The following is a 12,717-nucleotide window of genomic DNA, read 5'->3' as shown; positions in this document are numbered from 1 at the left end:
GCACCCAGCGTTCTCCCTCTCGTGTACTTCCTTTTGCATCCCCTAGGCCGATGCTTACGCATGGGCACATGCTGCTGGCCTCCTGAACCTGACCGCCGCCCATTTGGTACTTGTACGGCCTTCGAAACGAGTGGATCCAGTGTTGCTGCACTGCGAATGGCCGTTGGTGATACCATGCACCCGCCCTCGACGTCGACGACTGCAGGAATCATATGATCAGCTAGCCGCCCTGGGAACGCGCATCGTCGAGTCCTTCACGTCGTCTTCTTTGCGTGGCGGTGCACTTCAGCTCTGGAAGCAGGAACTATCGTAGGGCTGAACGACTAGTTCCCGCCGCATCACCATCTGGCATCACCACCCGAGCGAGCGCATTACCGCCACTCCCCAGCAATCCCCTCGGCCCAGCAGGTTCGCCGCACTTTATCTCGTCCAGCACCCGCCTGCACGCGCTGTACCCAATTATTCCTTGTGTTTCGGCTTCTCCGTGGCGCTCCTAACTTTAGCTTCTCTGGGCCCCCAGCGTCTCCGCGTCGATTGCCCACCGAAGGTGCTCTCCTTCTGCCATTGCCACATTGCAAGCCGCGAGCGCGCGCTGCTCTCAGGCACGTCCTCAGCTGGTGGCGAGCCCCTGTCTGGCCCTCTATGACCATGTCGCCCGCTAGTTCGACACCGTCTATACGGATATATGATTCTGCGTCTCTCCACCGCTACCCGCTGCCGCATCACCGCCGCCCGTCCTTCCCTACCCCCTCAGGTGCCATGGCCATTCCGCGAGCGCGTGAAGAAGTGCCCCCGCCTTTACCTCCTCCCCGTTACATCGGCGAGCTCAGCGAAGGTCAAGATCCCGGCTGGCAATGGGGTAACAGCAATGACGCTGGCTTTGGCCGCCGAGTGGAAATCAAGCCTGGCTCCAGCCTGCTGGGGGGAGCAGCTGGCAGCCGTCCGGTGCATGTGCGTACACTGGAAACGTCGGGAGACAGTGGCGAACGCGGGTTTGGTTTCCCACCGCGTGAGTCCTCGTCTCTCTCTTCGCGATCTTTTGACGACATGAGCTCCCTGGACGACCAAGAGCAACACAGCGACGAGGACCGCAACGGCCAGACTCGGCCGAAGCTCGCGAACCACAGGTGAGATCTGCTTCCCTAGGTCTGGCGAATGTACAATTCCGTACCACACCTACCTGTCTCAATGTTCGTGCGGGATATCATCTCGTGCCTTTTGATACCCGATTGCAGACCACTAACTTGGTGCCATGAGCGATAACAGATTCACCAGCGAGAGACAGCTTGGTCAGAAAGCCCTCGAAAGCTCCTCCCATGCCTACGACAAGCAACTCCTCTCCAAGATTGGAGGGCCTAACACTCCGACCAGAACCACAGCCCCGCCCCTTCTCTCCGCATCTGCGCAGGAAAGCGCAACTACCACGCACACGTCCTTCAGCAAACTCAATGGCCAACTGAAGCCGCTGTCGGTGCCCGACCACTTGCACCCCTCACTTGATTCCCCCATATCGAGGTGGCCGCCGTCGGGCGCCATTTCCCCCGGATTTTCGGGTTTCCGGAGTCCAGTATTTGACCCAGGATCTGCCGACTTTCATCAGCGAAGGTTCGGCAGCATATCCACCCCGGGTGCCCTGGATGACACCGCTTCTCAGCACCATCGCGGAAGCTACGATCACAGCATGTTCTTGGAGGCCGAATTTGGGGTTGAGGAGGGCGGCATGCGTGACCTGAATATCAACGACCGCAGCCCGTCAGGCTCTGAGGAGTCCCAAATGGGGCCAAAGGCAGGGCTAAAGCGACGTGCCTCCTCGCCCCCCTCGGAAGCAGCTCGTGAAGATCGGCCGACGGCGAGTGGCGGCAATACTGACTTGTATCACCGCCGCTCGGCGCAAATGCTGGTCAGCCGCAACTCGCCAGTGTCGCGCTTCCACGCCAACCAAGGGTCCCTTTCTTCAGCCTCATCTCTAAGTCAACGCACTGCATCGATTGCCTCCTCGTACGGCTTGTCTACCGCCAGCAGCGTGACCAGTTACAGCGGGGAAGTGCAGCGCCTCTCACCGAGTGCACTGTCCCCCTCGGCGGAGGCGGAATTAGGCCCCGTTTCTCCATATGCAGCTAGTCGGTCACTTAATCCCAGCCCGCGTGGTTCATTATCGAGACCACACCACCAACGCGGTCTCTCTGAGAACGAGCAAGCCCAAATCCGCAAAATGTCTACGGACAGTGTACTTCACTCCAGACAAAGCTCGGTGTCTAGCCGGCTGCCCGGCGCCTATATCTGCGAATGCTGTCCTAAGAAGCCCAAAAAATTTGACAGTGAGGAGGAACTTCGGTAAGTGTCGCCTGAGACATCCCCCACCGCCATTTCCCTATCTCTATTGCACGTGCAGGCTGACGGTCTGCGCCCAGAATTCATGAGCTAGAGAAGCAGTACACCTGCCAGTACTGCCCAAATCGATTCAAGAACAAAAATGAAGCCGAGCGTCACCAGAATTCGTTACATCTCCGCCGTCATTCGTGGTCCTGCGCTGCCCTGGCAGGCGTGCGTGCGGCATTCCACCCCTCTCCCACGCACTCTACCGTAGCCGATATCTGCGGTTATTGCGGTGAGGAGTTTCCCAATCCCGCGAATTGGGATGTTCGGTCCGAGCACCTTAATCACGTGCACAAATTCGGCGAGTGCAATCAGGCGAAGAAGTTCTTCCGTGCCGATCATTTTCGGCAACACTTGAAGCACAGCCATGCAGGCACGAGCGGGAAGTGGACTAATATGCTCGAGAATGCTTGCATGAAGGACGAACCCCCACCGAAAGACCGTGTCGGCTCGGTAGGCTCCATTGCGGTTTCCTCTGCCATGGGCTCCTTAGCTCCGAAACCTGGCGTTATTGACGAAGAACATGATGAATCATGAGGCGTTTGGGGGCTTGGGAATCGAATTGAGTTGAGCGTAGCATTCAAGCATCACTGGTCGCGGACGGCATTTCCTGCCTTGATTTCCACAACATTCTCGTTTCAGCGTCCTGCTGCAGAGCATATTTTTCATGATACACCGCTCTTGAAGTGGGTCAGAGCTGCCTCCATTTTGCCCTGGAATTTGCATTTGCCATGTCCTTCCTCAACAAAATCCCCAGAGTTGCGTTGCACTGCCTTCTTTGGGCGTCATCTTTTTTAGCTCTGCAGAGCTTGCTTTTTTTTTAGTACCACCTCAAATGCACTGTTCATGACCTTGATGACGGCGTTTCTTTCATGGGGCCGCTTCTGGATGTCGAAGCATATCACGGAAACGAGACAGGTGCAGACCGCTTCTTTGACATCTTTGCTGGAACTAGGCAGAACATCAACAATATGGAGGCGCCTGCCACACATTAGACCCTTGTCTTGTTTCTGTGTTTGTGCGAGCATGCAGTATGTTTCTTGGGCATAAGTTCTTCTACCGGAATGGTTGGTGCATCTTGCCGGTGTCTTTGGTGGGCGCCAATTTTGACAGGAAGCCTCCCTGTTGAACTTGTTTTCTTTTCTTCTCCTGTCAACTTGTCACTCCATTCGATGCTGCTGTTTTGGCCTCTTGGCCGTTGCAGCACCTTTCTTCTATCCTATCATCCTACAAATCGCGTAATCAAAATCAGAGTTTCCGAGGTACTTCAAATCTCTTCTTGTCTCATGACTGCTATCCCATGACTGTCAGCCGACCCAATAGCAATACATCAAGATTATTTACAGTTTCGCCCTACGAGCAGCACAACAGCGCCATGAGGGTCGACAGATATTTTCGGCTGCTAGATCGGGTCATTACTGTAGTCTCACCAGAACGTAATAGATGCCTTCCTCAGCCTTAGTTCCACTCTTTTGATAGGCTAGCCTTTACCACCGATGGAGCAAGTGCATCATACGAGATCACATCTTGTGAAACACTGAGCGGCGCAACACTCGATTGAGATCTCTTTGACCCTTCGTATCCGACCATAATCTCCGCTGTCTAATACTAATTATCAATGCAAACAGTCAGACTTCTCCCCGTAGCTTTGACCAAGAACCCCACACACGCGACGCACACACGCCCGTCAGCCAGAACCTTATTCTCGGGGTCTCTGATGTGTACCCCAGCTTTGGGCTTACGGCGAGAGTGCGGCAAGTCTTCTTGATAAACGAGGACGGAAGACATGGGTCTGCGTTCCTATATTGACAAGTTAAATTCCAATAATTTTTCCATTCATCGGCGGTTACACGACTTCTCATTCGGGTCCATTGTAGAAATGTCTCAGATATTATATTTTAATTATGCGATTTTACGCATGTTTAATATGCACCGAGGTCCTTTCAGGAAAGCTGGATTTGGGAGCATTGAATGTTGGCTAGAATTGGACAGAGTAACATTGAAGCTCGAGCTCACTTCTGCTTTTTTACGCCATACGTCATTGCCACCTGGGTTGTAAAATAAAGAAAGGTCAATGTCTTTCTGACTGGACTTCCCCTTCTATCAACGAACGTAAGTAATCAATCTTGCTTCAGATCAGGTCTGTAGGAGATGCCGAGGTGGAGGAGAGAAGCATTTCTATTCTAGTAAAGCCTCAAGAACCATGATAATTTGGCATCTTCATCAACCGGCTCCACAAAGCCCTAAAAGGGACCTACCTTCGCTCTTCAATCTCACCGACCGCGCCGCACCGTTACATCACAGCAGGTTGCGCGCCAAGACAACGTAGCCAAACACCATCCACCATCCGCTGCCATTCAGACTTACCAACCCAACCTTTGCAAGTCTCAGTGACCCTCCCAACGCCACGACTCGAACGCAGGGCCACAAGCGTGCAGCTGCAGCACATTAGACCTGTCAAAGACGTATTTGCAGACTAGCGCTTATGTCATACTTTACCATAAGTTCCCCACTCCGCCCGTCGTCTTTGCACTCTCGCTACCAATCTTTTATCAAGGTCCCGGCCCGGCTAGTGGTCGAGTAGCGAGTAATAGTGAACCCCAATTAAACCGGAGGCATGTCTTTGGACAAGCTGTTTGCTAGGCAAAGTCGAGCTGTCGAGCTTAAGCTTCGCTTTCACTCTCTTTCGCTCCCCACATCCCGTAATTGATGGATAAACAGGACTGTGAGCGTTGCGCAAAATATGCAAGCACAATCTTGGCCGGCTGAGTCCTCATGTAAGTGATGCATGTACCATTGACCTCCAAACTCTCCACTAAGTATATGTGCGTTTGAACAAGACGGGAGATATAGAACACCCGAGCAAGCAAGCGGCGCGCATGCCTCGTTCACGCAGTCCGGATAAGGTATCAGCGAGCGGACCAGTCAATTCTACTACGCATCTCAGGCAAGCAGGACAAGAGCACGGCATGGGCTAATGTACATCGAAGGGTCGGGACGGACGATCATGGGTGGCTGGCTTTTCTTGGACGGCCGCTTCGCTCGCTCGCTCGCTCATCCATTCGATGTTGTATCTTGCGTATCTTCCGTAGCACTTGTTTCATTCGGTTTCCTGAGGGCTGAACGGACTTTGTGAGAGGTTGAGAGTCTGAGGAAAATTTTCTTCAAAGATCCGGTGTATTGAGATAGACTGTCAATTGATTGATATATACTTCCCTGGCTTCGTCTCGACAAGCAAACGGGGCGCCAGAAGAGCGCAAAATCTTCCTGACAGGCTTCTTACTAAATCTCTAGAAAAGACAACCAACATCCAACAGACGCGTGCCGTTCTAGGTATGAAGTTATCCCGGTCCACGTCTAAATTGTCCGTTAAGATGGAAAATATCGTTCCCTTAACGGCATATGTGATGCGAGGTAGTGTCGCTTCCCCGCATGTTTTCTCTATTTTGAGCCTGATGTTCTTCCTTCGTCTAGATATTTTGCTTGGCGGAAGGGTCTTCGATTTGTCTCCTCAGGTGATCGCATGAGATTTTGCCGGTATTAAACTACGATGTTCAGGGCCAGTGGTACAGAGGCATAGGTTCGATCCCGAAGATCATGGAGGGGGAGTGTGGCCGCGTTGGGCGTTTGCTGTAGGCTGAAGGAGATAGATGGTCTGAGAATAGATCCAGGATGGACGACGCGATATAGTTCCAAGGTTCGAGTTCTTTTGTATCCTGAATTATGTCATGTTCAGTTAGTCTTTTCTTCGAGAGGAGCGCTATCAAAATTCCTTTGCCATCTCCATTGCGTGTTCCGGGGCTCCTGGAGGCCTAAGAGGTGGAGGCAATATGACTATGTCTTGTTACGCGATACTCCAGGTAATACTCTCGACAGTAACATGTGCTATGATATCCCGAGATTCGAGTTTGGGGAAGGAAGTGATGGGAAGGAGACAAGGCTAGAGGGGACCTCCGAACCGGGGGCGTTGTTGGAGTCACAATCAGCAGATTGCTCCTCGTCGTTGGTAATCATGTTCGCAGGGTTGCATTTCGGACTTCGCTGCGCCCCTGGGAGGAATGAGGCGCGCCTGAAAGTTGGTAAACTGGAAGCCCCATAAAGAGAGTTCTCTTTCATGTCCAGCGGGATTTCCGTGCTTGTTGTTCCTTCCCTATCTATCTCGAAGGATGATGGATTGTGGGACCCTTCGTCAGTGCATTCACGTGCTTTCGTCGTGTTCGGGAAACCAGACGAGTAAAAACTGGAAAGTAGACGAACAGGGATAACCGACACAACGACCTCACTTCTTGCAGTGGTACGTACCGGTATCAGCTCTCCCCTCGATAGGAATTTCGATCACGCAACTAAAATGAATAATCACGAGAGACTGGCTTGACTCAGAAACTCAAAGGAGCATGAGATGTCTCGGCCCAGCGTCAGAGAAAGAAAGGTACCCGATAACAACTCCGTGCCGACGAATCGGCGAGCTGCCGATTCTCGTGATTTAGTTCTTGCCGACATTCAGAAGCAGACAGACTGGACCGAATCGCTACCCCTTAATTTGAGCCGAGGCGTGGCAAACGGAAGTCAAAAAGGGCGCTCATACCCCAAGCCCCACAGCAACTTTAGCCGACTGTGACCCTAGAGACGCCGACTAGGACGCGGTCCGATGGGGCTTGAAATTGGGCACTTGGAATGAAGTGTGAAGCTCCGTGCATAAAAGCAAACGGATTCGAGGTTTCCAAGTAACGCCACATATCGTGAGCAAGGAACATGAAATGGAGGCACTACGAATGATCAAGATTTCTGATAGCATATAACCACCACAAATGGGATATCTGAAGCTCAAAGAAGGAGTGGAACAATAGTAGAACCCACCTAGTATAACTACACTAGGAAACTTTATCAGACCACCCCGACCTTCTGGACAGTTGTGGGTCTGAGGATAGGACTTCTTCCAGATGAGAGCCATATCCTTCATAAACCTACTCGTGGTACTCGGGAACCGAGATGATGAGGTTCAGCGGAATTACACCATCCCCGACCGCCATTTCGCTTGTGCATGAGGCACTGACACCGATGAGGGGTCACGAGTTTCCCCGTCACAAATGTGCCTTTCCTCGTATCTCGGAGCTGCAGCCCAATGATTCCGAATGGGCGCATTTTCAGGGTGTAAATTTGGGGACCCTATTAAAGACAGGCACGACGTCTGTTTGAGATGTGTAGGGGCGGATTGGCCCACAGTCAGAGACCGGGACGTTGACCGTTGTGTCAAACAATGTTCGAGTAAAGCCCACAGCAAGCGAATCATCACCCGGCCGCGCTTAAATGCATGCTAGAGCATACCGCCGTACGTTGAAGCGGAGCGAATTAATCCATCGGCCTGTTCGGAAAGGTTAAGGAGATAGTGGGAGTAAAGTCCTTCGACTGTGGCTTCGGGATCCGGCCACGTTCTAGTTAAAGTGCAACTATCCATGTTGTTGCGCTGTTCTGTAGATCTTAAGCGGCTATCCCACCCTCGCTCATCCCACAGTTTTATCAGAACAGGAGAGTGATACAGACATTCCAGTCAGGAAGAAACAAACGGTCTTCTGCAGCTGTTGTCCGATTTTGAAGTAGATCACGAGAAAAGAATGAGCACGACTATGAGAGGACAACGCGAAGACTGAGATAGCGCAGGATTCTCCATTATCTGACGGCATACTAAGAAAGGAAGGATTGGGCGAAAAGGATTTATTTAACCCAAATGATTGATCCCTGCCTTTGATGTGCGATTCCCACTGGGTGATCGCGACGTGACGCAGATGCAACGAGCCTTACACCAAATGCAGAGAATACAAGTTGTAACGATGGTTGGGCTGCATTAGGACTGGCTGTATTCGCTCTCGTAGCTCCCCAGGGTATAAGCGGTGAGAAAGGTCGACATGCTGGCCATTGGCAGGACTGCCAAGGCGGATCCAAAGTCATTTGGCCTGACTGTGCGTGCTGTGCAGGTAGCCCCTTTGCCAATCGCTTATCATGGCATCAGCAAGGGATATGCTGAGGTTGCGGACGCTGGAGTTCGAGCAAATGGTAGCGGGCTCTAGCTCCTGCATTCCGCGACCGTCATTGACTCACCTGATGGGATGCGAGTGCAGGAAGCGGGCATCGGATTCAGACGCGGATTTGAAGCGAAATAAGCGCAGAATGCAAGTCATCCCCACAAGAGGCATTGGGGGAAAGATGATTGTGGGAATTCGAGGAACGGTCATTATTAGGGCATCAGCGGAACCCAGGACCCACTTTCAAAAAAATTCCCGGGAAAGATCTATAGAGAGTATCAGCTGCTGATAAAAGCCTGCTAAGCTAAAGGCAAAATAAGTGTCGAGGTAAGGATTTTGAACACTTAAGGATCCTCAAAGATCACTCCAGTCTGTGGGAACTTCCCAAGAGTGTGGTCAGAAGACTCGTCTGCACCTCGATTGACGAGTGCAGAGTGCGCTTAAACTGATTAATTGCTAGAAACGGAACATTTTCCGTGGTGCGCGCGATATTGTACCATTTGATTCCACGGTAAGCACGTCAAGATTTCGGCCGCTAATTGCTGACTGCAGGTTGAAGTCGCTGAAGGAATTTGAGGGCGAGGGGCAGTAATCGGATCGTCGGCTGCCCAATGCGAACCAGGAGGAGAACGTGATGCCAAGACCAGTTTCCCCGCTTGAAGTTGAAGCGTCCACACAGCTCTCGATCTTGCGGGAAATGTGGACGAGACTAAAATCCAAGCGTAATGTTCGCATCGTGATGTTTTACATCTTCAGGGGTTTCCGCTTGGTACTGAAGGAAAGTTCGCTGGGTTCTTTAGTCTCTCGCGATTCCGCTTCGCAACCTCAGCATTGTGTATCCGATCAACCCGCATTTGGTAGAAACTCCTAGTGGAATTTAATTAGTTGATAGGAGGGAACAACATCATGACAACATACTTGTTCAGTGAGTAGATGCGAGGCTCATCTGACGCTGACGATGAATCATCTCGTGACTTCGAGAGTTCTTTGATCTAATGATCACAATGGTTAATAGCTGTTCTTACATCATGGAGTTAAGATATTCTTACACTGTCGTCCTTTGTCGTCTCATCATCCTTGTCCTCTTCTGAGTCTTGCTTCTTCGAGTCTTTGTCCCTATCCCTATTCTGATCTTTCTCCTTACGCCTCTCAAGCTTACTTTTTTGCCTCTCTGCGTATTCCCTCTTCACTGCCTCGATCTCTCGATCTAGTTCCTCTTTTTTCTTTCGAGCAGCAGCCGCTACAACCTCGTCCGCGTCGGGTTGGCAAAATTTCCCGTCCTGGAGATGGCCAACACATATATAGAAGAAGTCCTACCAAAGCGTAAGCTACAGCATATGCTGTACTCTCTATCGATTATCCTACCTTATTATCTGGGGTAATGAGAACACTTGTCGACGGCTTGTAGCAGATCCAGCACGCCTTTGCAGAGCCGTCTGCAACGCGTCGGTGATGCCACACGTTCTGTAGCGACATGTTCGATTCTCCTTATCTACTCAGTTTGGAGAGTTTGGATGAAAAGGGACGAGGGCGGACAAAAAATAGCCAGGATCGATTGCGTCGTATGAGGTGGTAAGGCGGATTCGGAGCCTGCTTTGTCCGACTTCCATAAGCTCTGCAACATTTGCAAGTTTTGCCGAGTCAAGCATGATTCAATCCCTCGCGATGAAGGGTTGGATTAATTCTCATAGACTAATTACAGACATGATTTCCATGACGATAAGCCCTAATCGTCGATAGTCTGGCACGTCGTTGATTTAAGGGCCTGGGCGTAAGGCTGAAGGCGAACGAGGCAAGCCATTTGCGCTAGTATACATTTAGCTAGCTTAGCCGCCATGACATCTAAGAAACTTCGTCAACGCCGACTTCTCCCTTCAATTTTCATCCTCAGTATCACATGTCCCTTGCCCTGTGTAGACTGAGGCCTAACAGCAAAACTTGCTTACAACCACTAACTCTTCGCTCACCAGATCCTATCCTTCGACTCTCATTCGACCAAACCCCGCGAGGAAACTTTTTCAGTTGGTCTCCTCCAGTTGTAGCCTTCTCTAAGTTAATATTCCCTGGTAGTTCCTAGCTTCGAGGCTTCTAAGAGTCCCGGAGGCGCTTCCGTGATGACTAGTGATGAAGGGAAACTGAGATACGTTGACGTCAGTGCACAAATTCACGTCATTCCTAATGACTCTAATTAACACCGAATTCAGATTGGCATCAACTTGGGGGATCCCGTATTTCGAGGCGAATATCACGGGGTCAGGAGACACTGCAACGACTTTGACGATGTTCTTCAACGAGCCAAGGATGTTGGCTGCAAAAAGTTTATGGTGACTGGTTCCGATCTAAAAGAATCAGAACATGCCGTCGAAATAGCGAAAACATACCGTAAGTCAGAATCCACCGCTTCACTTGATATTTCCCTGACATCATTATGCAGCTGGAATATGCTACGCTACAGTTGGCGTCCACCCCTGCTCCGCAAAACACTTCGATTCTTTTCCAGGAGGCCCTTCCACCCTTCTGTCTGCCATCCGTGATCTAGCCCAGAAAGCCAAGAAATCAGGAGCAGCTGTCGCATTTGGAGAGATTGGTCTTGACTACGATCGCTTATTCCTGACTCCAAAAGACCAGCAGTTGAAGTACTTTGAAGCCCAGCTAGAGATTGCGGTTGAGGTGCAACTCCCTCTATTCCTCCACTCACGAGCAGCAAGTGAAGACTTTGAGCGATTACTAGTGGCAAAACTCCCCCAGCTACCAAAGAAAGGCCTGGTTCACAGTTTCACTGGGACAGTGGAAGAGATGCAACGTATAATCGAGATGAGGCTTGATGTTGGAGTCAATGGGTGTAGCATGAAGAGTAAGAGCTCTCTATTCCCGTAGATTATCATTTACTAAGCCAAGCCTTCAGCGGAAGAGAACGTTGAGGTAGTCAGGCAAATACCCCTTGAACATCTGCAGATTGAGACCGATGGACCTTGGGTACAGCAATAAAATTTCATATATCAATACGGAATACTAACTTTAACTCCAGTGTGAAATGCGTCCCAGTCACGCCTCGGCACAATATCTTATTGGCGCACCTGCCCTACCGAAAGCTGTGAAGAAAGAGAAGTGGAGCAAAGGGCTCATGGTCAAGGGCCGAAATGAGTCTGCGACAATACCGCACGTCGCGTACGCGATAGCAAAGATTAAGGACGTGACTGTGGAGGAAGTGTGCGAAGCGTAAGTAAACCTCGTACGCAACTCTCATCATGCGTTGTTAATAGATTGACAGCGCATGGCGCAATTCAATTAAGATGTTTGGGCTCGGAGAGACGGTTGAGTGAAATGACCACATTCCTCTGACTATACAATCATAGCTCCCTAGTCATTCTTTTCTGGGACTGAACTACGGGTTCTATTGTTGTCTAGTTGAAAACGCCGACTATCTCGAAACTAAAAGAAGCATAGCGAGTATTGATACAGCTAAAGCATATAAGTTTAAGAACTTACAAAACAACGTCTAAATCTAAGCTTAGCAGAAAAGTTTCATATATAAAACAATACGGACTGTTACTACTCTATAATCATCTCTACGTTATTAGCATCCTCGAATCATCTAAATATATATAGGCTAACGTAGTTTATAAGCGAGCTGTTACGGTCCCTAAGTGGACCATAAGCGAGTGTCAAACGGCCACTAGATTATATGATGACCAGTAGTGGAACTTCTTCTTGGCAGCACAAGAAAGATCACGTGACATCCACGGACGAATACAGACCGAAGTTGTGCGGACGGAGCAGCCACCTGTAACGGCTCCGGGGGAATGTTGCCTACAGTAAAATGCGCGCAGCGCACGCTGTGCATGCAGTGCGCGCAGGGCAAAGCAGCACGCACAGAACGCGCAGAACGCGCAGAACACGCAAGCACTTATGTATATAGTCTTAATGTTAACTATTACTAGAAAGGCTGTAATTAACGTTTAGTCTTTTCTTTTACTATAGACTAAGTAGTATTAGTGGTTTTTAAAGACACTATACTATTATATATCCTACTTATATATACTCTAACTATTATTTTTCTAAGATCATTTTCCCTGCTTCTTATACAGCAGCTAAGAGCAAACTATAATAAGCGAACACCTCTAAGACTCTTATAGACTGCAACCTAGACTGTACACCTATGTTGCTATCTATTCTTTTAACGCTATCCTACCTTTACACCTAGGCCTGCGTAACTAAATAAGTACAAGCTGTTCTATAGACAGTCTACTTAGTAATGTAACGATTCTACGAATCGTTCCATCTCGGGTCGCTCGGATCCTATCCGAAGGGTCCCCGTATC

At 50.2% G+C, this 12,717-nt stretch overlaps 4 protein-coding genes across 4 annotated transcripts; 2 read left to right on the top strand and 2 right to left on the bottom strand.

Moving 5' to 3' along the window:
* Positions 1-427: 427 nt before the first annotated feature.
* Positions 428-3,177, top strand: BDR25DRAFT_133071 (uncharacterized protein). Its single transcript, XM_033683876.1, has 3 exons — positions 428-1,127; positions 1,276-2,334; positions 2,412-3,177. The coding sequence occupies exons 1-3, from the start codon at positions 643-645 to the stop codon at positions 2,911-2,913; spliced, it is 2,046 nt and encodes a 681-aa protein (XP_033539373.1). The 5' UTR covers positions 428-642; the 3' UTR covers positions 2,914-3,177.
* Positions 3,178-7,251: 4,074 nt separating this feature from the next.
* Positions 7,252-7,777, bottom strand: BDR25DRAFT_133035 (uncharacterized protein). The gene has a single exon (XM_033683875.1). It carries the CDS (start codon positions 7,664-7,666, stop codon positions 7,385-7,387), a length of 282 nt encoding a protein of 93 aa, XP_033539372.1. The 5' UTR covers positions 7,667-7,777; the 3' UTR covers positions 7,252-7,384.
* Positions 7,778-8,681: 904 nt separating this feature from the next.
* Positions 8,682-9,901, bottom strand: BDR25DRAFT_299300 (DUF1742-domain-containing protein). Its single transcript, XM_033689126.1, has 4 exons — positions 9,762-9,901; positions 9,446-9,709; positions 9,315-9,388; positions 8,682-9,263 (listed from the first exon to the last, which is right to left on the bottom strand). Exons 1-4 carry the CDS (start codon positions 9,870-9,872, stop codon positions 9,149-9,151), a joined length of 564 nt encoding a protein of 187 aa, XP_033539371.1. The 5' UTR covers positions 9,873-9,901; the 3' UTR covers positions 8,682-9,148.
* Positions 9,902-10,293: 392 nt separating this feature from the next.
* BDR25DRAFT_299297 (deoxyribonuclease tatD) lies at positions 10,294-11,929 on the top strand. The gene is made up of 6 exons (XM_033689125.1): positions 10,294-10,546; positions 10,601-10,778; positions 10,831-11,250; positions 11,302-11,372; positions 11,425-11,615; positions 11,668-11,929. Exons 1-6 carry the CDS (start codon positions 10,511-10,513, stop codon positions 11,717-11,719), a joined length of 948 nt encoding a protein of 315 aa, XP_033539370.1. The 5' UTR covers positions 10,294-10,510; the 3' UTR covers positions 11,720-11,929.
* Positions 11,930-12,717: the final 788 nt, after the last annotated feature.

Source organism: Lindgomyces ingoldianus (assembly GCF_010093535.1).
Source record: "Lindgomyces ingoldianus strain ATCC 200398 unplaced genomic scaffold BDR25scaffold_92, whole genome shotgun sequence".
In the NCBI taxonomy this organism is placed as follows: Eukaryota; Fungi; Ascomycota; class Dothideomycetes; order Pleosporales; family Lindgomycetaceae; genus Lindgomyces; species Lindgomyces ingoldianus.
This window is presented reverse-complemented; position numbering and strand designations above follow the sequence as displayed.

What these genes read in the sequence shown, in the direction of transcription:
- BDR25DRAFT_133071 (XM_033683876.1), top strand. Translation starts at nt 643, where the DNA reads ATGACCATGTCGCCCGCTAGTTCGACACCGTCTATACGGATATATGAT. An exon ending in CCGAAGCTCGCGAACCACAG is followed by an intron (nt 1,128 to 1,275) that starts GTGAGATCTGCT and finishes CAGATTCACCAG; the next exon opens with CGAGAGACAGCTTGGTCAGA. An exon ending in GACAGTGAGGAGGAACTTCG is followed by an intron (nt 2,335 to 2,411) that starts GTAAGTGTCGCC and finishes GTCTGCGCCCAG; the next exon opens with AATTCATGAGCTAGAGAAGC.
- BDR25DRAFT_299300 (XM_033689126.1), bottom strand. Translation starts at nt 9,872, where the DNA reads ATGTCGCTACAGAACGTGTGGCATCACCGACGCGTTGCAGACGGCTCT. An exon ending in AGACGACAAAGGACGACAGT is followed by an intron (nt 9,389 to 9,445) that starts GTAAGAATATCT and finishes TGTGATCATTAG; the next exon opens with ATCAAAGAACTCTCGAAGTC. An exon ending in CGCATCTACTCACTGAACAA is followed by an intron (nt 9,264 to 9,314) that starts GTATGTTGTCAT and finishes AAATTCCACTAG; the next exon opens with GAGTTTCTACCAAATGCGGG.
- BDR25DRAFT_133035 (XM_033683875.1), bottom strand. Translation starts at nt 7,666, where the DNA reads ATGATTCGCTTGCTGTGGGCTTTACTCGAACATTGTTTGACACAACGG.
- BDR25DRAFT_299297 (XM_033689125.1), top strand. Translation starts at nt 10,511, where the DNA reads ATGACTAGTGATGAAGGGAAACTGAGATACGTTGAC. An exon ending in GGAAACTGAGATACGTTGAC is followed by an intron (nt 10,547 to 10,600) that starts GTCAGTGCACAA and finishes CACCGAATTCAG; the next exon opens with ATTGGCATCAACTTGGGGGA. An exon ending in TTGAGACCGATGGACCTTGG is followed by an intron (nt 11,373 to 11,424) that starts GTACAGCAATAA and finishes CTTTAACTCCAG; the next exon opens with TGTGAAATGCGTCCCAGTCA.